The 24,583-nt window shown below is 45.4% G+C and overlaps 1 protein-coding gene across 2 annotated transcripts in view; it reads right to left on the bottom strand.

The window, feature by feature from the left end:
* Positions 1–820: 820 nt before the first annotated feature.
* ACOX2 (acyl-CoA oxidase 2) overlaps positions 821–24,583 on the bottom strand; it is a 33,621-nt gene continuing 9,858 nt past the window's right edge. For both annotated transcript variants that reach the window (XM_028719591.2, XM_028719592.2), the window contains exons 5-16: positions 22,058–22,209; positions 21,122–21,229; positions 19,517–19,636; positions 18,237–18,352; positions 17,585–17,757; positions 16,070–16,232; positions 14,289–14,479; positions 11,668–11,829; positions 10,006–10,111; positions 8,366–8,583; positions 6,923–7,055; positions 821–3,800 (exon numbers count right to left, since the gene is read on the bottom strand). In XM_028719591.2, the coding sequence (XP_028575424.2) occupies positions 3,738–3,800; positions 6,923–7,055; positions 8,366–8,583; positions 10,006–10,111; positions 11,668–11,829; positions 14,289–14,479; positions 16,070–16,232; positions 17,585–17,757; positions 18,237–18,352; positions 19,517–19,636; positions 21,122–21,229; positions 22,058–22,209 (1,705 nt within the window). In that variant the 3' untranslated portion in view covers positions 821–3,737. The remainder of the gene's footprint in view (positions 3,801–6,922; positions 7,056–8,365; positions 8,584–10,005; positions 10,112–11,667; positions 11,830–14,288; positions 14,480–16,069; positions 16,233–17,584; positions 17,758–18,236; positions 18,353–19,516; positions 19,637–21,121; positions 21,230–22,057; positions 22,210–24,583) is intronic.

The raw sequence follows: 24,583 nt of genomic DNA, 5'->3' as shown, positions 1-24,583 counted from the left end.
AGGGAGGTCTTGGGCTGCCCAGACAACAAGATCGCCCTCTCGTCCTCACTGATGTGGTCCAAAGGAAAGCAGAGCATTTGGCACCACCTTGGATGCGGGAGTTGCTGGAATAGTGGCAGAGGGTTGTTAATGTACAGTGGTACCTCTGGTTACGTACTTGATTCGTTCCAGAGGTCCGTTCTTAACCTGAAACTGTTCTTAACCTGAGGTACCACTTTAGCTAATGGGGCCTCCCACTGCTGCCGCACCGCCAGAGCACAATTTCTATTCTCATCCTGAAGCAAAGTTCTTAACCCGAGGTACTACTTCTGGGTTAGGGGAGTCTGTAACCTGAAGTGTATGTAACCCGAGGTACCACTGTATTTTGCTACTAAAGCGAAATAGCTTGCTTGTCCCTCTGCTTTGCAGCAGCTGCCTGGTTACTACAAATAGGCTCATTAATTTTGTGAGACGACTTCGATAAGTAAGAGGCTGTTTCAGTGGACCTGTATCAGCCGGCCGTTTTACCAAACTCTCCCAAATAAAATAATCCCAGAAGATAGAATGCAAGAAGGGGGAATGTGGAATTTGAAGACAACGGAGGCCTGCAAAATTTAACTCAAGACTAAAAACATTTCTAAACCTCAAGCAGAGGCCCTGCTAGCTTCAGCCAAGGTTCGCTTGATTCTTTACTCAAACCCTTTCCAGCATTTAAATCCAGTTAGCAGTAGATTTGGAGGGTTCCAGCACCAATAAATTCTGCACCCTTCCCCAAAAGCTGTTTTCTCCTCATATATGTCTCCATATATGAGACAACACCGATCGTTTCAATGAGACAATGTGGCATCACATGTTTTTATTTGCAATGGCTAGAATTGTTCAACGTACGAATAGCAGAATCTAAAAAAAATTAAGCGGCGCCATTTAAAAATAGAACAACATTGTATGGGGAAGATAGACCCATCACCTCTTGGATTTTGAACAGCTCCACTTGCAAATGACACTTTCTTTTTGTTTAAAGTACTAATGACGCCATGGAGCTACATTGACGTAGTGCATTAATGAGCTACAGATACAGCACAGTGACTTAAGTGTGAGGAAACAAATCCTCTATTCAACTTGTAGCTTGATTACAAACTCATTAGGTGGCCTTTGTCAAGCTGTTACGATCCCTCCTTCATCTTCACCTCAGCTTGAAGGTATTACCTTTTTATTCTGTGCCTTTCCTCCCGGACTTCAGGACTCCATGGTTCTTTGCCCTCCACCCCCTTTGCACTTTAACCTAACAACAAAGGAGGCAGTTTAGGATGAGGGAAGGTGACAGCTCAAGGACCAACAAATGAGCTTCATGGCTGAGTGTAGATTTGAATCCTAGACTCCTCAGTCCGAGTTTTCACGTTCCAACCACAGTCGCACATGCAGCCTCTTGCTCTTAAACTTTAAACGCCAGTAGAGGATTTCCCCCATTCCTTTACTGCGCTCCTTTAATTTATTCACAAGATCATTATTTATTGCTCTTTGTTCCTCAGCCTTCTCCCCTCTCGTAGAAGCTCAAAGTGCTGCACAATAATCATAAAAATAAAATATGCATAAAACCATAAAACCCTTATCAGCAATGAAATACAATTCAACAGACGGCGATACCTAGACTGCTGAACTTCAGTCCAGCTCTGTACTAAAGTATGTTCTAAGTTTTCAAGAATGATAGTGGGGGTGGGGAGCCAGCTTTCCACCAGGATGGAATTCCACAATCAAGGAGACACCACCGAGAAGTCTCTGCTTTGCATCGCGGCCCCATGGCCCATGTCTCTCCAAGGGGCTACAAGCACAGCTTTGCCATCTCTAACCCTGAACTGACAAAAACTGAGGAAGGCACTTGTTTTAAGTACTTGAGTATCAAGCCACTTGGGGTTTTGTACCAATCCCTTGAATCAGGCACAGTTAGCTCATAGGCAGCCCGTGCAGCACTTTAAGGATTGGTGACACACGAGCCCCTCTTGCTGCCCCATGTGTTTACCTGGCAGCAGCAGTAGCGTCAGCTTTTGCACAGTCTTCAAGGTAAGTCCCACATGGTGTGCATTGTAGTAGTCTATCACTAAAAGGGGGCGAGACACATATGTATCCCCTGCATCCTCCAAGGAGCTTCACATGGCATACATGGCTTTCCCCACATTTTATCCTCATAACAATTCACTGGTAGGTTAGCAGAGGTGCCTGTGGATGAGGCCATTGTTCCTTTTATAGGCAGGGAACGAACTTGCATCCCTTCCCCACTGAATGGCAATTTATTTGCTTAAAAGTGCTCTTCCTAAATTGCACACTTGCAAGCTGATTAAATGGAACTTGATCATTAGCTTAATTTCAGCTTGTGTGCTTCTGCCAGCCTGGTGCCTGTGTGAAATTAATTTAAAACATCTATACCCCTGTCTTTCCTGTGCAGGATCTTTAATTTAGTGCAAGCTCTGTCACCACAGTCAGATTTTAAATTAGAGGTTGCGAGGTGGGTTTGAGAGACCTACAATTACATCCTAAGGGTCTGGTGGTTCTTAAAGGCATCTTGGCGAGTTTCTTTCTTTCTTTTTTACTGGTTAGGCACTTGGAGAATAGGTGCGTTTCCCTGAAAGTATTAAAAACAAGAATCGTCATTACGGACCATTCCATGCCTCTTCTTACATTAGTGAAGGCGAATTTCCACGCAGGAAACGTGTGTGTAAGAAAAGGGGGCGGAATCATTTTTGGTTGTCATACATATGACAAGTATGATGTCATACTTGATGTCGTATGACATCAAGTGGATCTGACCTGGGTGAAATGGTGCAGCTTGCATTCCGCTCCAGATTTACATTGCAAGCCCTGCTTGCAAAAGGAACAACTGGGAGCCCCAATTTAATGCTCCCAGTTGCTCCTTTGCAGCCGAGGCTTTACCTGAGGTCATATGACATCAATTGGTGGGTGTGGCCAGGCCCTGAGAAGAGCCATAGCAATGCCTTCTGCCATCACCGGAATTCTGCCATCAATAAAGTTGCTATAGGGAAGAAGAAGAGTTTGATTTGATATCCCATTTTATCACTACCCGAAGGAGTCTCAAAGCGGCTAACAATCTCCTTTCCCTTCCTCCCCCACAACAAACACTCTGTGAGGTGAGTGGGGCTCTGAAGTATGACTAGGCCCAAGGTCACCCAGCAGCTGCATGTGGAAGAGCGGGGATGCGAACCTGGTTCACCAGATTACGAGTCCACTGCTCTTAACCACTACACCACACTGACTCTCTAGGGGGTTCTGTAGAACTGCTACCCTCTTGGTCCTGGTCCAGATCCTAAAGCAAGGGAGGGAATTGTGGCGCTCCTCCTAGCTCTGGTCAGCATGACCAATGGTCAAGGATGATGGGAGCTGTAGTTCAGCCATATCTGGAGGGCCACAGGTTCCCCAATCCCAGCCCTAAAACGGCTGGTGGACTGATCTCGTGGCAGTAATTCTGGTGGACTGGGCTGGCACATACCTTGTCAGTAAGGGCTGCTGTGCACAGCGAAATAAAATAAAACTTGGCTTATTTGGTGAAGTTAAAAGGCATCTCCCCACCGCCAAAGCAAATTGTTCAGATTCGCTGGCTGCCTTCCGCTTGCCAGGAAAACTCAAGAGAAAGGCAGTCGGCCACTACATTTTATGGGTTTACATTAATCAATAAACGTTGTTGTTGCTTTGAGAGCAGCAGGGCGGGGGGGGGGGGGGGAGCTGCCTCTCTGCTTCATTTCCTCCTTTCACAGCTTGGACAGGGCATTCCGGAAAAGCGGCTTCAAATACGTCTCAAAAATCCGGTTGTCCTGTTGAGGAGACAGAAAGTGAGTGTCAATCGCATAGTCAGTCAGTGGAGGAATCAACTTCCTGTCTAACCCTGTGCTTCCTTCTTTAGTGTCAAGACTGAACAGGGTAAAGGCAGGGCTTATGGGCTCTTGCCCAGCTGCAGAGTTCAGCAATGGAACCGGTATGAAGGTCATGTTTGGAAAAGGCGCTGTAGGAAGACGTGCTTATGTGCAGTGTGTTCCTGCAGCAGCTAAGATGCAGGCCACACACATCACCTAATAATGGTCAGTAAGTGCTGAGAAGGAATTAAAGAACCTCTTAATGAGGGTGAAAAGGGACGCGGGTGGCGCTGTGGGTAAAAGCCTCAGTGCCTAGGACTTGCCGATCGAAAGGTTGGCGGTTCGAATCCCCGCAGCGGGGTGCGCTCCCATCGCTCGGTCCCAGCGCCTGCCAACCTAGCAGTTCGAAAGCACCCCGGGTGCAAGTAGATAAATAGGGACCGCTTACCAGCGGGAAGGTAAACGGCATTCCGTGTGCTGCGCTGGCTCGCCAGATGCAGCTTGTCACGCTGGCCACGTGACCCGGAAGTGTCTGCGGACAGTGCTGGCTCTCGGCCTATAGAGTGAGATGAGCGCACAACCCTAGAGTCTGGCAAGACTGGCCCGTACGGGCAGGGGTACCTTTACCTCTTAATGAGGGTGAAAGAGGAGACCGCAAAATATGCCCTGAAGCTCAACATCAAAAAAATTTAGATCATGGCCACTGGTCCCATCACCTCCTGGCAATTAGAAGGGGAAGAAATGGAGGCAGCGAGAGATTTTACTTTCTTGGGCTCCATGATCACTGCAGGTGGTGACAGCAGTCACAAAATTAAAAGACGCCTGCATGTCAGCTATGTCCTCCTAAGGCCCTCAGGAGGAACACAGCTTTCAACTGCATCGGGGTCAGGCTCCCAAGCCTTGCAAATAAGCAGGGCTCTGCACTGAGCTGTCTCATTCTCCCTTGGAGATATGCAAGAGAGAAACATGCCTGTATTTTACCGACATTACTAATAGGTAAAGGTAAAGGTAAAGGGACTCCTGACCATTAGGTCCAGTCGTGACCGACTCTGGGGTTGCGGTGCTCAACTTGCTTTATTGGCCAAGGGAGCCGGCGTACAGCTTCTGGGTCATGACTAAGCCGCTTCTGGCGAACCAGAGCAGCACACAGAAACGCTGTTTACCTTTCCGCCAGAGTGGTACCTATTTATCTACTTGCACTTTGATGTGTTTTCGAACTGCTAGGTTGGCAGGAGCAGGGACCGAGCAATGGGAGCTCACCCCGTCACAGGGATTCAAACCGCCGACTTTCTGATCAGCAAGTCCTAGGCTCTGTGTTTTAACCCACAGCGCCCAAACTCTGCAGCAATAAAACCTGGATTCTATTAAGTGCACAGTTAAGCAAATCGTGCAGATGATTTCCCTATTTTGCAGAATCTATTCTCAGTTATTGAATCATGGTTTAAAGGAAACCCACAACAGCTGCCCCGTTTCTTCCTCTGATTTTAGTCAAGAGCTGTGCCCCTCTTCGGCTTCCCTGTGATTCTGGTTTTGCTGCTTGGGGGGAAATCCAAAGAACAGCTCACCCTGTTGGCTGCTGGGAGTCCTATTAAGCTCCTACTGCGGCACTGAAGATTGTTAGATGCTGACAATGTACATTCATGCTTCTCCCTGCAGTCGCCAGAGCTAGAAAATTGCCTTTCCTAAAAATACATGTGCCCCATAGCAAATCTGGTGTGCCCCCTCACCTTTCTGCGCAGCAGTGTGGAGTGCACACAACCCTTTATATAAGTGTGCCTTGACCCTCTTCTCTTCCTGTTTCTCCATCTTTCTGTGCATCAGCTGATCTGTGTTCTTTTCACTCCCTGCTCTTTTTTTTTTTTTTGCTAATGCCATATCACCCCTCAACTCTCCTTATTTCCCCCGCCTTCTCCAAAGCTCCCGTCAGCCCTCCCCTAAAAATAAAGCTTGCCCCGAACCACCCCAAACTCACCCCCCCCTGCACTTTTTGGCTCCAGTTAACACTTCCCTGCCCTGTTCCATCTACAGTAGTACCTCGGGTTACATACGCTTCAGGTGACAGACTCCGCTAACCCAGAAATAGTGCTTCAGGTTAAGAACTTTGCTTCAGGATGAGAACAGAAATCGGGCTCCAGCGGCGCGGCGGCAGCAGGAGGCCCCATTAGCTAAAGTGGTGCTTCAGGTTAAGAACAGTTTCAGGTTAAGAACGGACCTCCGGAACGAATTAAGTTCTTAACCCGAGGTACCACTGTACTGTTTACGATGCTCAGGGCTGCTTGTATTTTGGGCTAAATCTGTCACAACGGTCCAGAATTCTGCACCGTGCAAATCCAAACTATGCATTGTGGAATGCTAATATGCATTAAGTTATGCAAATTGGACGCAAATGTTTAATTTGTGCTCAGTCTGCATAGATTAAACACAAATGTGCTTTCCATAATTAAATTTCGGCTCAGTATGGAAAGCAGGCTTTGCCCTGCTCTAGTGCAGCATGGCAATTACTGTATTTTTTGCTCTATAAGGCGCACCCGACCATAAGACGCACCCAGTTCTAGCGGAGGAGAACAAGAAAAAAAATGTTCTCTCCCTCTCTGCTCAGCACGTCTCCAGCAAAGCGGGAGGAGAAATGGAAGGGGCTCCATTTCTCCTGCTGCTTCTCTGAAGGGGCACTGCGCAGAGAGGGAAAGCTGCGCAGCGGCTCTCCAGCGAAGTGAAGCCAGGGGAGCAAGAGGGATTGACCCCTCTTGCTCTCTTGGCTTCAGCAAAAGCAACGCGAAGCCTCCTGAGCACAGCGGGAGCGCTCCCGCTGTGCTCAGGAGGCTTTGGGAGGCTATCCCTGAAGCCAGGAGATCAAGAGGGATAGGTGCGCACTGATCCCTCTCGCTCTCCTGGCTTCAGCGATAGCTGCGCAGCCTGCATTCGCTCCATAAGACGCACACACATTTCTCCTTACTTTTTAGGAGGGGGAAAGTATGTCTTATAGAGCGAAAGACATGGTAATTCACGTTAAACGGGGAAGCACCGGTAGGCCTCTCCTTTAAGTTGTCTGGATGCCTGTTGACTTTGGCCTGCGCTGTTCTCACCTGGTGGTTGGTTGGTGACTTCTTGGCCGACTCGTAAAGCCTCTGATAGGCTTGACCGTCGTAGCAGCCAAGGGCTGAATTTAAATTAGCGTCTGAGAAATCAAAGGCATCCACTAAGGGCACAGCATCTTTCCTGAAAAAGAGCAAAGGAAACTTAATGAGCCCCAATATACAAGTCACAATTTCTACTCCATAAAAACCAAATAAAACCCCTAATACTTGCTCTGCACCCTAGAAGTGCCAGAAAGCTTTTTTGTTCCTTTTGCAGCATAAACATTAACTTTGTCCAGTTGGCGGTTCAAATCCCCGCGACGGGGTGAGCTCCCGTTGCTCGGTCCCTGCTCCTGCCAACCTAGCAGTTCAAAAGCACGTCAAAGTGCAAGTAGATAAATAGGTACTGCTCCGGCGGGAAGGTAAACGGCATTTCCGTGCACTGCACTGGTTTGCCAGAAGCGGCTTAGTCATGCTGGCCACATGACCCGGAAGCTGTACGCCGGCTCCCTCGACCAGTAAAGCGAGATGAGCGCCACAACCCCAGTCGGCCACGACTGGACCTAATGGTCAGGGGTCCCTTTACCTTTACCTCCATCACTAGATAATCAATTTGCCTCTTGACTGCACAAATAAATCTGTTCTCAGAGCTAGGTATGGAAGATACTATTTTGATATCCAGGGGCACCCGTTGCTTTGGGTTTTATAACCCAGAATAAACCCAGTAGTGTTATTCTATGCTGGGTAGATATATTGTGATCCCAGACAAATGAAAGGAGATACACATGGGATAACTGAAAATAATAAGAAAATGTAAGTTTCACAGGGGAGCCAGCAGAACAATTTACTTTACCATCTATCAGTTACAGATTGTGTCTCTTTAATTTCAATCCACCAAGGTAAACCCCGAAGATAATCCATTAATGGCATGCAAACAATAACTTTATCTTTTAATGCTTTTACGCTTCGTGGTGAAGTCACGACATCATAGTCACCCTCCTTATTGGAAGCGATTTGATAAACGTCTTTAGAGTAAATATTTCTGACTTCTTCAAAAAGCCCACGCAGCTGATTTTGCATCAAAACCACCTGCCGGTGCTGAGGCATCCGCTTCCGTTGGGAAACGGAGAGGTCGCGGCTTCTGCGCTTTTCAAAATTTCAGAGCCAGCAGGAACGCAATGCTTACTGCAATATCTTTATCTGATTGTTTTTATTAAAAACAGACAAGATCTCGATAAGCCACAAGAGACGTCATCGGAGTAGGAAACTGACCAAAAGGTCAAAGAGACATTTTCTATTTGATGGGTGAATAATGGCTTTCACCCATCCTAATGTTGGGCAGCTTGCTAGTTTCATATACAGTATTGTTTAATGACTGTTACAACACAACGCATGTTCCAAACATGGAACCAACGGTATTAAGCCCTTAGCAGAAAAAGAGAATAACCTCACCGAACGACAGCCAGGAGATCCAGGTACGATTCGGTCACCATGTCAGATTGCTTTGTAGAAAGGTAGCCATCCTGCACAAAGTCTCCCAAGTCAGAGAAGATCCCATGCAAGGCATAGAGGTCGCAGAGATGCTTAAGGACCCTCTGGATGGCAGCCTCTTTTCCAAACGTCTCCAGCGCTTTGACAAATTTTTCCACCACGATGTATTGGCTGTGAGCCTGCCAAAGTAAAAACAGCTAGAAGCAAGCACCATTCACCTCTGTGCGATAACTCGCCTTGGGGGGAAGCGGTGGCATTGTGGAACCAGGAATTGTCTCCAGCCTAACTGTTAGAGGTCACACCCACATTTAAAGCACCGTTATAAAAGTAAAAAGGTTAAGGACCCCTGGACGGTTAAGTCCAGTCAAAGGCGACTATGGGGTTGAGGCGCTCATCTCGCTTTCAGGCCGAGGGAGCCGGCGTTTGTCCACAGACAGCTTTCCAGGTCATGTGGCCAGCAGGACTAAACTACTTCTGTCACAACGGGACACCGTGACGGAAACCAGAGAGCACAGAAACACCTTTTACCTTCCTGCCACAGCGGTACCTATTTATCTACTTGCACTAGCATGCTTTCAAACTGCTAGGCTGGCAGGAGCATGGGACAGAGCAACGGGAGCTCACCCCGTCGCGGGAATTTGAACATGGCTCTGTGAGAGGTCTCCTAACAACTCTCAGCATATGACAGACCCCAGGTTTCTTTGTGGGAAGGGGGCTTTAAATGCCTGGTGCGGATATGACCCCAATATCAAGGTGACCGCAGTGCCTTTCAGACTCAGCCCCTAGCTGAGTGGGAGCTGATTGTCTCCAATGTGCTCCCACATGACTGGGGGCTGTGTCTGGCATGCCTGTGTTTCCACAGCAAAGGCATAAGCCTGCAAATCCGTTCCTCACTCCTTTCCCAAAACCTCCACTCCATTACTCTGTCTATTATGGGGTCCTGCTTCCACAACTCTTAAAAGAAATCCTGAGCTGGGTTAGGTGGACTGAATTTATGCATCACTCCCCACAGCAGAAAGTCCCGAAATGATTTAGAGTGAGACAAAATGATCTCTCGCCAGTTCTTTCTACTGTTCATCACCACACACACCCATTTAGGGAAAGTCGTAGCTCAGGGGAAGATCATCTGAGGGCCCCGGTTCAATCCTTGGCATCTCCAGGTACGGTTATTTTTATTTATCCGTTTCATAAAATGTATAGACTACTGGATTGTTAAAAATTTTTAAAAGCCCTCAAAGCAGTTTACAAAAAGACTCCTCCAGAGTTTGCTGGATTCTAACTCCTATCAGTCCTGGCCAGAATGATCAGTCGCCAGGGATTATGGGAGATGAAGTCCAGCAAGATCTTGAGGGTCAAAGGTTAGCCACTCCTCCTTTAACAAGGTGCTGCTTAGACCTAGAAACATCAGTATCATGTTCTTATACAAAACAGGGCTTTTTAAAAATGGGATCAGGATGCAACACAATATGATATACTGTTTGTTGTTGTTGTTGTTGTTGTTGTTGTTGTTGTTGTTGGCTTAGTTTTTCAAGTGCAGTTTACGAGACAGGATTCCTGGCAGAAGAGCCAGTAGTGGGTGAAGCTACAAAGTTTTTACCAACCATGGCAGCCTGGGCAAGTTGGACAGAGCACCTGTTCCAAGCGTCGTGCTGTGCCATTCCCTGCTGAACCAAACCCTGGAGTTTTACAGCTGCGTTTCTTGCAACTCTATAGGGAAAGATTAAAATAACAATAGTAATTTATTATTTTCCCCAGCCACTCTGGGCGGCTTCCAACAGAATATTAAAAACACGACAAAACATCAAACATTAAAAACTTCCCTAAACAGGGCTGCCTTCGGGTGTCTTCTAAAAGTCAGATAGTTGTTTATTTCCTTGAAATCTGATGGGAGGGCATTTCACAGGGCGGGCGCCACCACCAAGAAGGCCCTCTGCCTGGTTCCCTGTAACCTCACTTCTCGCAGTGAGGGAACCACCAGAAGGCCCTCGGAGCTGGACCTCCGTGTCCGGGCTGCATGATGGGGGTGGAGACGCTCCATCAGTAACTATTATAGACACCCAAAAAACTGTCAACAATTTTGCAAATATTTATGGCTATTTTTAAAAAATGCACCTAAATGGCAGAAACAAAGGTCTGGTCTGCACATGGGGGAGAATGAAGTTGACAGAAATCTGGGCTGTATCATGCAGGTGTCTTCACCAGTTTTTAATGGTCCATGATGTAAAGCACAAAAACTCCATGCAAATTAAAACAGCTCTTAGAAAAAAATGTTGGAGCTTCCCCCCCCCCCCCAAAGTCATAAGGTCTAAAGTGATGGCAATCCCTCCTACTACCACCTAAGAACTCTACCACCATGTTTTGATGAATGTATAGCTTGGGCAATATGCACACGTACCAGCCTCTCTCCACAGAAGCTCTTACCCCACTTCTAGATTTTTCGCTCTATAAGATGCACATTTTCCCCTCCTAAAAAGTAAGGGGAAATGTGTGTGCGTCTTATGGAGCGAATGCAGGCTGTGCAGCTATCGCTGAAGCCAGAACAGCAAGAGGGATTGCTGCACAGGGATTCAGAATATTTTTTTTTCTTGTTTTCTTCCTCCAAAAACTAGGTGCGTCTTATGGTCTGGTGCATCTTATAGAGCGAAAAATACGGTACAAATAAGTCCCCTGTTATATGATGAATTTATCCTGCATTCAGAACATTTGCATCTTGCTCTTAAATTGCATTTTATTGCATTGCCCTTTTGCACCCCATAGATTTGAAATTCTAACAAGATAAAAGACAACATAAGAAACAAAAGAAGCAATAAAAATACAATTAAAAAAATAATGTGTTTTTAATGCAGCCATGACATGAACTGAATGAATGAAACTCGTAGTTCACTGGTGGTGCACAGACTACAGTTCGAGAATCCCTGATATAAACCATTTCAAAAAGCATTCTAAAAACAGTTAACACATTCAACTAGTAATTTCAGGGTCACGGGGAACAGAATCTTTCAGCCTTCAAATAGGGCTTATGTAATCAGCCCTTCATCAAGGGAGTTTGGGGGAGCAATTGTAATATCACAAAACAACCCCATGAGGTAGGTTAGACTGATACAACTTGGACCAAAGCCTTCCCTGATCACTATTACACCTTATTTGATCTCCTGTTGTTTATCATCCTGTGCCTTTAAGATGAGACATGCAAGAAATCCTCACCCCCCCCCCAAAAAAAACCCACCCAAGCAAAACTTGGATTCCAGCATCTCTGTACCAACCTGAATGCTCTGTGCCTGTAAGCTTCAGTGTAAACGTCAGGATTGAGGAAGTCTCTCTTTTCCTGGGCTTGGCATTTCCCAAAGCTTTCAGAAGTCAGGTAAGCAACTGATGAAGGAAGAGGCTGGCCGCTTTGTGCCACCCCAAGGCACTTGACCAGAAACCTAATGACAAAGAAAATGAGAACTGAGCCACATCCTCATCCCAGAGGCATTTGCTGAACTAGGCACCTTGTTTCCAAACACTTATTTTTCAGCGGTTAAAAAGCAGGGCCACAGATAAGGCAATGTTTCTGTACGACTCATGATACAAATAACTGGAAAACAGGATAGTTAATAGGCAGGCCAGGGGGAGAAAGATATTTAAGAACATAAAGGTAAAGGTAAAGGGACCTCTGACCATTAAGTCCAATCGTGGCCGACTCTGGGGTTGCGGCGCTCATCTCGCTTTACTGGCCGAGGGAGCCGGCGTACAGCTTCCGGGTCATGTGGCCAGCATGACTAAGCCGCTTCTGGCGAACCAGAGCAGCGCACGGAAACGCCGTTTACCTTCCCGCCGGAGCGGTACCTATTTATCTACTTGCACGTTGGCGTGCTTTTGAACCACTAGGTTGGCAGGAGCAGGGACCGAGCAACAGGAGCTCACCCATTGCGGGGATTCGAACCGTCGACCTTCTGATCAGCAAGTCCTAGGCTCTGTGGCTTAACCCAGTGCCACCCGCATCCCATTTAAGAACATGCAACATGGCTATATCTCAGGATATTGACTCTGCTGCAGAATCCTCAGCAACTCTATCTTGCATTCTTAAGTGTGCTGGGTTTGCAACCCTACTTGTTGGCAGAGAAAACACAAAAAATATATTTGTCAGAATCACTATTCCAGAGTCTCCTACAAAGGCCCACCCCCAGGAGGCCACTAGATTAGTCACTCAAAGACTCCACTGAGTACAGACTTCCCACAAAATACCTGCTGCCACCAGCAGGCCTCTCCCTTTATATTCTTACCCAAATACATCTGCACAAGCCACCCAGGATGAGACGTGTGGACCTTAGAATCCACCCAGACCAGAACACAGTTTAAATGCTGAGCAGACAATTGATTAAGGAACACAACATCCAGAACAAGCAGTTATTGCATACAGAAGATTCAATGGTATTTCAAAAACAGCTATCCTCTTTTACAGTTGCTTGCTTTCTGTCTGCCTGTCTCTTTCATCTCATTCTCCATTTCTTTCTGTCTCTTGCAGTCAGTCAGCTGTCATTTTCCAATCAACGCTCAATTCGCTTAAGTGATTTCTAATCCCACTTTTCATTAAAAATAATCCTAGAGTGGTGTTATCTGCCTATCACTCACTCGTAGCTCCACCCAATATTTGACTCCATTCCTCTACTGTCAATCATTCTTCCACTCATTCTTCTGCCAGGCAGAGTCTGCAGAAGAGAGAAGAGTTACACTGGCACACTTGAGCACTGCATATCCTGATTTTCGGCCCATAACATCTCACATACCACTATCTTTCCTTAATCCTTATCTTAGTCCCCAGGCACAACAACAACCAAATTATATAATCCTTCCATTTTCTGAAATTTGGAAATCCTGTTTCTTGAGCCTGCGAGAGGTTTTAGTTCTGGCCAAAATGACAACTTTCCCTTCCCTCACAGAAGGTTGCCTGCAAAATAAGCTTCAACAGCATTGACTGCTGAGAAATTGGAATGTGCCCTGAATTGGAATGTACAGTTCTCTACATGAGAACTGTAAACACCTAAAAAAAGGATGCAATCCGTGTCAGTTTTTCCCAGTTGCTGAGTTTGGAGCTCGTCATTTCAGAATTTTGGAGAGTCAAGCACTCCCTTAAATAAATCCGCATGAAGTTGCTTGAGACACAACAACTTTGGCTGCCTAGTTTCAAGTAGGTTTTTTTAAGGTGTTTTCAGTTCTCATGTAGAGAACTGTACTTTCCAAATTTCAGAAAATGGACCAGTGACATATGAAATGTCTGTGCTCTGTGGTAGAGTTTAAAGGTACAGTGCAAAGTAACAATACAAATACAAGGAGATTGGGATGGATGCGGGTGGCGCTGTGGGTTAAACCACAGAGCCTAGGACTTTCCAATCAGAAGGTCAGGGGTTCGAATCCCCGCGACGGGGTGAGCTCCCGTTGCTCTGTCCCTGCTCCTGCCAACCTAGCAGTTCAAAAGCACATCAAAGTGCAAGTAGATTAATAGGTACTGCTCCAGCGGGAAGGTAAACCCCATTTCTGTGCGCTGCTCTGGTTCGCCAGAAGTGGCTTAGTCATGCTGGCCACATGACCCGGAAGCTGTACGCCGGCTCCCTGGGCCAATAAAGCAAGATGAGCACCGCAACCCCAGAATTGGTCATGACTGGACCTAATGGTCAGGGGTCCCTTTACCTTTACCTTACAAAGTAACAGACAAAATACAAATAATCAGATTAAACAATTAAGGTCTAATTCAGAGTTCAGACCCTCCTGTATAAATGGTTTTAATCCTGAAAATAAACCGTGAAACGTATCGTGGAAAAGCTTCTGATATCTAAAGTGGCTTTGGCAAGGGCCTCGGAAGCAAGATGGAAGACAGATTTGGATAGATTTTCAGTGCAGTTACCTGGATGTCTGCAGGAGGAGGACAGTGTTTTCCCCCTCATAGGTGCAACCAGCCACCTGCCTGGTGAATAAGGAAGGCAGGCCACTGAGAAGAGAGTAGCCGTGGCCCCCACAGGCCTTCCGACAAATCTCGACTCCAGCTGAGCAGTAGTCTGTGGCGATGACTTTAATTCCTGCAGCAAGAGCATGAAGCTGTGAATTAAGGCAGAAAGAACAGTATTAAGAGAGGACCACTTCTGCATTTCCCATTCTACAGAGCAGCATCTCTGGACCAGTGACGTATGAAATGTCTGTCGGTTTATATCCTTTCCTATTATCATCCTACTCAGCTTAAATTCGTAGGTCATCTTTTATGGCCGCGGGAGTGTTACCTGTCCTAAATTCTTGGGATAGGTTACAAAACTTATTTGCAATCAGACCAAAGAATAAGCATGACAGTGCTCTATAGCAGCTAGAGCAAGTTTCGTTGATTCCTGTGGGAGTCAGTTAAAACCAATTAAGACCTTTTACTGGACACCAGCGAGCCCTTAAAAGTGCTGGATTTTGACTGGATTGTGTGCAACGTCAGAAACTCTGGTTTGTGTTTATGGAATTAGCCACATTATCAATGATACTGGGAATATCCAACATGGCGGCCTCTGGATGTTGGTGGATTTTGGCTCCCCTCAGACCCAGACAGCATGGTCAATGGTCAGGAATGTCCAAAGGCATCTGGAGGGCATTGCAATGACTGTCCCTGAACTAAACCCTGAAACTGCAGATTCCCACAAAGGTAAAATTCACTTAACAGGTAATTCAGTCAGGAGGACGGCACCGAGTACATGCTCCACTGAAACTCGACCATTTCAAGATGGCAAAAGTGTTTTTTTAATGTGGTGACGCATGTCTGTATGAACCCTGCATGTGAAAAGGGAAGTACCTCAGAAGCAAAGGTTTCCGTCAAGCTTTCCACATCTAGCAAGTGTTGTTTTTGGAAATGTGGGAGAGGCACTCGGCTTTGCCACCACCCAGAGCTTGAAACAGCACAGTTCGAAGGGAATGTAACACTTGCCTTTCCTGCATATCTAAAATCAGCTTCAACAGCCAGGTTTTTACAAGCAGGTTTGTCAGTTGAGGGGGGAAAATACATCAGTTGAGGAGCGAAAGCCTGCAGCAGCCACACCACTAGTGTCACTTTTAAGATAAACTGTTACTTTTTCTTAGTCTGTTTTATTCTTGTGGATTGTTTTTAGCATTGTTTTACTAATATTCTATAAGGCGGGGGGGGGGGGAGTTTATATTGTTGTAAACGGCTTTGGATGGGCTTTGCATGTAAATATTTTTAAAGTACAGTGGTACCTCGGGTTACATACGCTTCAGGTTACAGACTCCGCTAACCCAGAAATAGTGCTTCAGGTTAAGAACTTTGCTTCAGGATGAGAACAGAAATCGTGCTCCGGCGGTGCAGCAGCAGCAGGAGGCCCCATTAGCTAAAGTGGTGCTTCAGGTTAAGAACAGTTTTAGGTTAAGAATGGACCTCCGGAATGAATTAAGTTCTTAACCCGAGGTACCACTGTAAATGTAGATAAATATCACCTCACACATCTGATTGCAAATCAAGCAATGTGGATATATGTCTGAAGTAGCCCTCTTCCTGATACTTCTTTTTTTTTAAAAAAAAGATTTCAAAATCTTCTGGGTTTCTTCTTCTGATCATTTGTTTGTTTTATTACCCACCTTTCAAAGTTTAAAGGTTTCTAAGGGAAGGCTTGAAGGGATATTGCTTATCTTTCTCCACGTTACCTCAGGGAGCAAGTCAAACTTTCCTTCTTTGGTTTCCATGTAGCCCCTGTCAAAGAAGTCCCGCAGATATTTTGCAACGAAGTAAAAGGCAAAGGCGGTTGCCAGCTGAGGGAGAAGCTTCTGTTGCTGGGTCTGATAGTCAAGAATCTTTGCCTCCCGGTCACTGAGGGGGGGGAGAGAATGTTGCAGATTATCCAAAATGAACGGCAAATGAATAACACCCATTTACCCGAAGGAGTTTCCATTTTGCATTTCTTCTTTCATTCTGGGAAGCCAGCACAGGGCGGCCAATTTCTGTCTCACAAACTGACCCAACCACATGCCCCAAAAACATCCACTCACAGGTGGTGACCAGCTTAGCAGTGAGATCTTATTCCAATGTTAACAGGACAGCATTTTCCACCTGACTAGCTTAGAGGGCCAGCGGTGGCCATGCGGCAGGTAGAGGGGCTGATTCAAGTAAGTTTTTGCGCTAGTGGAAGCCGCAGAAATGAGTCCCATTCCAGGAAACATCCCTTGTCAAAATACATGGAGGTAACTTGAAGTCTGCACATGGACATTCTAACACCTTTAAAATAAAGATAATTTTAAGCAGATTTAAGCAGAGGCTGTTTTCGATAGCCTTAATGTACACACACAGACAGTCCTGGGTTCCCTCTATGTTTGTGTCTTTCCTGACCTGAAATAAATTCTGAGACAGCATGAACACACAGCCAGGTATCTGTGGTCATAGAAGGAGGAAGAACATATTGAGACAAAGAGACATATTTGGGAAACAGTGTCCCCTTCCAAAGTAATAATAATAATAATTTATTATTTGTACCCCGCCCACCTGGCTGGGTCTCCCCAGCCACTCTGGACGGCTTCCAACAAAGATTAAAAATACATTAAAATGTCACACATTAAAAACTTCCCAAAACAGGGCTGCCTTCAGGTGTCTTCTAAAAGTTGTATCGTTATTCATCTCATTGATATCTGAAGGGTGTTCCACAGGGAGGGTGCCACCACCGAGAAGGCCCTCTGCCTGGTTCCCTGTAACTTTGCTTCTCGCAGTGAGGGAACCTCCAGAAGGCCCTCGGAGCTGGACCTCAGTGTCCAGGCTGAGCGATGGGGGTGGAGACGCTCCTTCAGGTATACTAGGTCAAGGCCATTTAGGGCTTTAAATGTCAGCACCGACACTTTGAATTGTGCTCGGAAACGTACTGGGAGCCAATGTAGGTCTTTCAGGACACTTGGGGCACCCGGTCCCTCACACTAGTTTCCCTACCCACCTTTTTTTGGCCCCCACCCCACTCCTGGCTCCATCAGCTTCACTGCCTCTTCAATATTTGCAAATTCATCTGCTAGCTGAATAGTTTAAGTAGCTGTATCAAGAAAACAGGGAGGGGGGGGATTAGTGGCCGGAAACCCAAGAGTTGGTGCGAAAAGAGGAAAGCAACAATAAAAATAGTCAACAGAGGAGCAGGACATTTAACGTATCCCTGCCTGGAGCCAAGCCCTCAATTCCCGCCATACCCGGGCTTTAGCTCAGACTGCCGGCGCACTGCGGAATATCGGATTGCGATGGTGCATGCCTTCATCAGATTGGGGACAACTTCATTCTGAAGCATGAGGACACGGACCACAATCATAGTAAGGTAGTTAATTTGCGCAGATCCTTTTTTCATATACCGGCCATCTGGCAGGACCTGGAAATTGTGAAATAAAAAAACAACAACAGGAGGTGTGTGTTAGCAAAAGGAAAATTTAAGTCCAGTGCTCAGAACTCTGAAGCATTTACAGACTCTGCAAATGTCTTTCAGACAGTGGTTTTCCCCCCTTCCTGTCACCGGTTTTTCTGTCACCTCTTTCTTTGCTGCCCATGGCAGCCATTTTGTGCTATCACCCACAGCACTTTTATCAAAATATGACTACTGGCCCTCATTTTTTTTAAAAAAACCACACAACAACAACCCTGAAAAAGCACTGTTTTCAAACATTCCTCAATTACCATGAGGACTAGTCTCTTTTAAAAAATGAAATAAGAGAATGAAGATTCTTGATTCTTGACATTCTGTCTTCACCACCTAATAGATTCCATATGAAATTCCACACATGAGAGAATAACTAGAGGCCTTTGCTATGGTGCAACTGATGAAACCTGTTTGATATCCACAGGTAAGTTTACCTGAGAGAACTTGGCCAGCATGTTTTCCCTTGGAATCCGAACATTCTTCAGCAAGAGAAAGCCATTGTCAACATTTTCAAAGCTCATTTTGGGACCAATATCCCCTGCAGTTACTCCTACGGAGCAAAACAAGCAAGGATTCAGACAGACACATAAGTTTAAAAGATTGTGCAGATTGAAGTCTCTTTTGGAAATCAGGATACATAACCCAGCATTCTGCACAGTGATGTGGTTAGGTAACAACAGACTCTGGACTTAATGGTCTTATGCCCACCAATGAAAGTACACGTATCTTCTGCCCAACAGAAAGCACTGAAAAATCTATGAACTCTTTTTTATTAATCCCCCCAAATTAGACGGCAGTATGTACTACTCCACTTACAGTGCAAGTCTATGCATGTCTACTCAGTAGAATACCCCATTGAGACAAATGGGACTTTACTTCCAAGTAAGCATGTATAGGACTACAGACATTACAGTGGTACCTCGGGTTAAGTACTTAATTCATTCCGGAGGTCCGTTCTTAACCTGAAACTGTTCTTAACCTGAAGCACCACTTTAGCTAATGGGTCTCCTGCTGCCGCCATGCCGCCGGAGCGTAATTTCTGTTCTCATCCTGAAGCAAAGTTCTTAACCCGAGGTACTATTTCTGGGTTAGCGGAGTCTGTAACCTGAAGCGTATGTAACCCGAGGTACCACTGTACCTTCAAATGGTGGTAAGCCGGACACCCTTGCCCCCTAAATATTCTTCCTTATTCTGTCCACCTCCTTTGCACCCCCTCATTTTTTGGACCTGTCAATAATATTTTAATACTTTAATAGATTGGCTAATGTATTTCTGTATGTAATGGTGTCTGATGAACTCTGCTATTCTTCTCTCCATTTATTTTTTTATTTTTCACTATTATTATTATTATTTAGGCACAGCCCAAAAAGTGATGAATATATCTGAACCACATGACAACATGAAAGCATTTTCCTGAGCTTAAAAATAATGTTGGATGCCAGATTTATTTTTGCATTTAGAGGCCTCTTTGCTCATTCTGATGAGAGGGGCCCAAGATTGCGATTGCAGGGGGTTGAACTAGATTGAGCCTTAGGATCCCTTTCAACTCTCTAATTCTATGTTTCTATGTCTGCCTCCCAAGCCTGCCCTGATGGCACCACTGATCTCAAGGTACCCCTGTTTCTGATGGTCAAAGCCCAGCATTGGCAGGCTTGAAAGAGATAAAAAAACACCACCCAGTAGAATCGTCTCGGGACCCTCTGGAGTAAGTCACCTGGTTCCAGAGAATGATCTCGGAGGCTGCGGATCTGCACCATGAAGGGATGCATGCCATACGACTTTCCATTCAGGTAAAGCTGAGCAAAGACCACAGCGTGAGTCGCCGTTCGTCCCACTGTAAGGGTGAATGGAGGGTGAGAAAAATAAGTCATCAATTCCTCAAAAAGTTAAGCGGTGTTTTCAGAACATAAGAACAGCCCTGTTCAAAGTGTTGGTGCTGACCTTTAAAGCCCTAAACAGCCTTGGCCCTGTATACCTGAAGGAGCATCTCCACCCCCATCATTCAGCCCAGACACGGAGGTCCAGCTCAAAGGTCCTTCTGGAGGTTCCCTCACTGTGAGAAGTGAGGTTACAGGGAATCAGGCAGAGGGCCTTCTCGGTGGCGGCACCTGCCTTGTGGAACACCCTCCCCTCAGATGTCAAGGAGATAAACAACTATCTGACTTTTAGAAGACATCTGAAGGCAGCCCTGTTTAGGAAAGTTTTTAATGTTTGATGTTGTTACGCTTTTAATGTTCTGCTGGAAACCGTCCATAGTAGCTGGGGAGGCCCAGCAGGATGGGTGGGGTATAAATAATATTATTATTGGATAAGGCCTGTGAGTGCAAGAGCAATTCTCCTCACCTGCCATTCCCAGCTACAGTGACATGAGAACATAGCCTGTGTAGCAAAGACTGGCAGTCTTATTCTCCATGAATTTCTCTAAACCTCTCTTAAAGAGAAAACTTTTCTCTTATCTACTTTCTCCACATTATACATAATGTTACGCACAGCTAGGCCGCCCCCTGCTACCTGATTTCTCCCTAAACTTTCCTCACAGGAAAACCTGCTCCCATCCCCCCAATCATTTTGGTTGCTCTTTCGAAAACCCTTTCCAGCTGCACAATCTCCTTTTTATTGTTGTTGTTAAATCATTTTTATTATTTTCCAATAAAAAACATCCTATTAACATATCAAATCATAATCCAATTAAACTAAAAAAACTAAAATAAAAAAGACCAAATTATCATCCAAATTATAATTATTAATTTTTCGGGACTTCCCAGTCTGGACCTTGAAACATATCTCCAAATCTCCAAGTCCTGCCTCTCCTCATTGTTTCCATATTTTTCACATCTCGATTTTAACGCTCACAATCTCCTTTTTCAGGTAGGGTGTCTGGAATTGTACACAATATTCCAAGTGCGGTTGTACCATAGATCTGTATAATGGTACTATGATACCTTTATATTCCTGCATTGACCATATTCAAAGCTGCAATTAGAGATGCAGATTGGGAAGACAAGTAACCAGGGGTTTGGGAAGGGACTTCCTGCATGTCTAGACACAAATCTGGGATTTAAAGCTCTGTACCCGAGCAATGGTTTTTTGTTTTGTTTTCTGTCCTGGCGCTTGCCCCAGGAAAACCAGTGTTTTCCTGCTGAAATGCAGCAAATGGAAAGCGGCTTTTCCTGTGTACGTTTCCCAAGTGGATTCATTCATAGTGTTCCACTTACACTTTTAAAACACTCAGCTATAATACACCCTTTAAAGATTTCGGAAACAACGAAAGCACAGAGCGAACGAAAAGGCCCCACCCCTGAGTGTGTTTGCTACCTACAATCTCCCGGCCACCACTTCATGGCAGATATGCTTGGCGTGTTGAGAACAAACTCCTGTGTCGCAGCATCAAAGGTGGCTGTTGTCTCCAATCCCCGAAGGTAAGTTCCTTTAATAACAAAGAACACGGTTGCTCAGAGCATCGCAAGACCACCAGCAGATTCCACATTCACTAGTCAGGCCCACAAATCCCAGCCGTGCTGTTCTCAAGGCTGGGTCCAACTTCTCCTTTTTTGTAAGCGAGCTCCACCCTCACAGACAACTCAATTTTTAATTTGGGGCTTTCTTGACTCAGGGTCACTGCAGCCAGTGCTATTTTTCTATAAAAACAGGTGCCAGAAATCACCATGGACGCCTTCCTTGTTCTCTTATAATGGCAATTGCGCCCACCTGAGGGTTGCTGGAACTGAGTTCCGGCAAGTTCCGGCTGGGGGAAAAAAAAGCCCTGAGTGTTGCTAACCCCATTTCCCCATGACCTCTATTCTCCAGCTGTCTTTAAAAAAATGAAAATAAAAAATAGGGATCTTCCCTGCAATCAAAACTCAGGTGTTGAACTTGACAGTTTTAGACTACTAGCCATTTTCCTCTTGTGGCCTTCAGGGACCAAAGTCATAGAATCATAGAATCATAGAGTTGGAAGAGACCACAAGGGCCATCGAGTCCAACCCCCTGCCAAGCAGGAAACAAAGTCCCTAAAGCACTGCCAGACAATTGCCAATGGTCAGAGTCTTCTGGACGGTCAGCTGCCCACTCTGCTGCAAGGCAAAATGCCAGCTGGAGCTGCCTGGACTCAGACTTTGGGGGTTAGCAGCAAAAGTTCCCCACAACTGCTCTGGAGCAGTTGCTACATTAGGTCCCCATTGGCACAGTGGAATTTGACATCGTGGTATTTGGATGGATTCTGGCCCTAAGAGTCACAATAAGTTAGGAAACTTACCGTGACCCAGTTCGGTCTGGGCATAGGTCCCTACGATGTAAAATTTTTCTGCCAAAGGGAGCCACTTGGCAAGCTGTTCGTCTGTGGCCAACCCCATAAGGCTCTTAACAAAGACCACATGGACGTTGAACGCCAGGTTGGCAGAAAGAACCCTGCAAAAGGATATACAATTCCTGTCATCTCCTTGATCTTAGTCCCTAAGTGTATGATCCCTGCGCAGAAATGCAAAATTGTAAAGCGCAGGGCGATAACATCAATGGAGAACGTGACATTTCAGCAGGGCATTTAACTTCACAACACCTGTCTTCCTCCTTGTGCCGTACTGCTCCCTGATAGATATGGCTGATAAAAAGCACATTTTGTCCAAAATTTAACCCAGTCTTTGTATTCAATTTCATAACCTAAATCTTGTTCCCACCTTAACATATTCTTACTTTTAATTTCTTGATCTATTTGTATATTATTTGATAATTTATACATTTTTGTAAGTATTTTTTGTCTACTCTGTAGGATTTCTTTATCTAACTTTTTTTAGATCAAGTTAGAAAAGCATATTTTGAAATAGCCAGTCAACATGGCCTAACATTACTCGTTTGTTCGGTTTGCCCACAAAAGCCATCGACAACCCTCGCTAACTCATTCCCGAAATCCAAGGGGCTCCCACAAACACAGAACAATATATATTTGACCTCACTGGCGTCTACAGTACAGTTCTACCGTGCAGTCTGATGCAAACGGACTTACGCTTGAGGGTTAGGTGCCAGTGGTGAGCATTGCCAGCAACACACACACACACACACACACACACACACAATGGGTGGAGCAGTGGAAGGAACTTTCACCTGTATGCAGTATGCAGATGTCTGAGCTCTTTACAACCAGTATAGGCAATTAAGAGGCATTGGCATAGTTCAAGGACATGTTCTAACCTGGCAACCACAGAAGGTATGGAGCAGAGTCAGTGAGGGGGGGCGGGCTAGGGAAAATCCCAAGAGCAGGGAAGGGGGGAGTTTTGGCCTTGTATACGTGAAGGAGCACCTCCACCCCCATCGTTCAGCCCAGATACTGAGGGTCCACCTCCGAGCGGTTCCCTCACCGCAAGAAGTGTGGTTGCAGGGAACCCAGCAGAGGGCCTTCTCGGTAGTGGTGTCCCCCGCCCTGTGGAACGCCCCCCTGTCAGCTGTCAAACAGTCAAGCAAGTACAGTCATACCTTGTGTTTTCAGGTTACGGACCGCTGAAACCCGGAAGTACCAGAATGGGTTACTTCCGGGTTTCGGCAGTCATGCATGCACAGAAGTGCTAAATTATGCTTTGCGCATGCACAGAAGCGCCGAATCATGACCCGCACAGATCACGTTCGCAACCCGAGCATCCACTGTATCTGACTTTTAGAAGACACTTGAAGCCATCCCTGTAAAGGGAAGTTTTTAATGTTTGATGTTTTACTGTGGTTTTATGATTTGTCGGAAGCCACTCATATAAAGTGGCATATAAAGTTGTTGTTGTTGTTGTTAGAGAGGGAGGGCTGGAAGGTGTCCTTTGGGTTTCCCTTCCTAGCTAACCATGTGTACTCAAAAGTACGGTAAGTCCCTACTTAATTCAACAAGGTGTACAGTGGTACCTCGCAAGACGAATGCCTTGCAAGAGAAAAAACTCGCTAGACGAAAGTTTTTTCCGTTTGCGAGTTGCCTCGCAAGACGAATTTCCCTATGGGCTTGCTTCGCAAGACGAAAACGTCTCGCGACTTTGTTTCCTTTGTCTAAATAATAATTCGCAAGACGAAAAATTCGCTAGACGACAAAACTTGCGGAACGAATTAATTTCGTCTTGCGGGGCACCACTGTACTTCCAAGTAAGCAAAATTAAGGCTGCAACCTTACTTTCTTTTTTTTTTTTTATAATGATTTTTATTGATTTTACAACATAAACATAAACATAAACAAAATACAAACAAACAAAACACGACTTCCCCATACCTCTCTTTCACTGCATTCTTATTTTAAAATCCTTTTTTTCTAGCAATCCATCATTCAATTTTGTGTTTAATTCCCTTTAAGAATTTTCTTAATTTCAATTTTAACAGCTGTAATTCTCTAGATCATATCCCTCGACATCTCAACATTCCACAATTTTACAACAATTTTTAAGATAAACTTTAAATTTTTTCCAGTCCTCCTCCACTGTCTCTCTCCTCTGGTCACGAATTCTGCCGGTCATCTCTGCCAGTCCCATAAATTCAATCACCTTGGTCTGCCATTCTTCCAGAGTAGGTAGTTCTTTAGTCTTCCAATACTTTGCCAGAAGAATTCTTGCTGCTGTGGTTGCATACATAAAAAAGGTTCTATCTTTCTTTGGAATCATTTGGCCGACCATGCCCAAAAGAAAGGCCTCCGGTTTCTTGACAAATGTCCACTTAAGGATTTTCTTAATTTCATTGTAGATCATTTCCCAGTAAGTCTTAACCTTCGGGCAGGTCCACCAAAGATGATAAAAGGTTCCTTCACATTCATTACATTTCCAACAGT

This window comes from Podarcis muralis, chromosome 2 (assembly GCF_964188315.1).
Source record: "Podarcis muralis chromosome 2, rPodMur119.hap1.1, whole genome shotgun sequence".
Taxonomy (NCBI): domain Eukaryota; kingdom Metazoa; phylum Chordata; class Lepidosauria; order Squamata; family Lacertidae; genus Podarcis; species Podarcis muralis.
The sequence above is the reverse complement of the archived record's forward strand: the minus strand, read 5'-3'. Positions and strand labels throughout refer to the sequence as shown.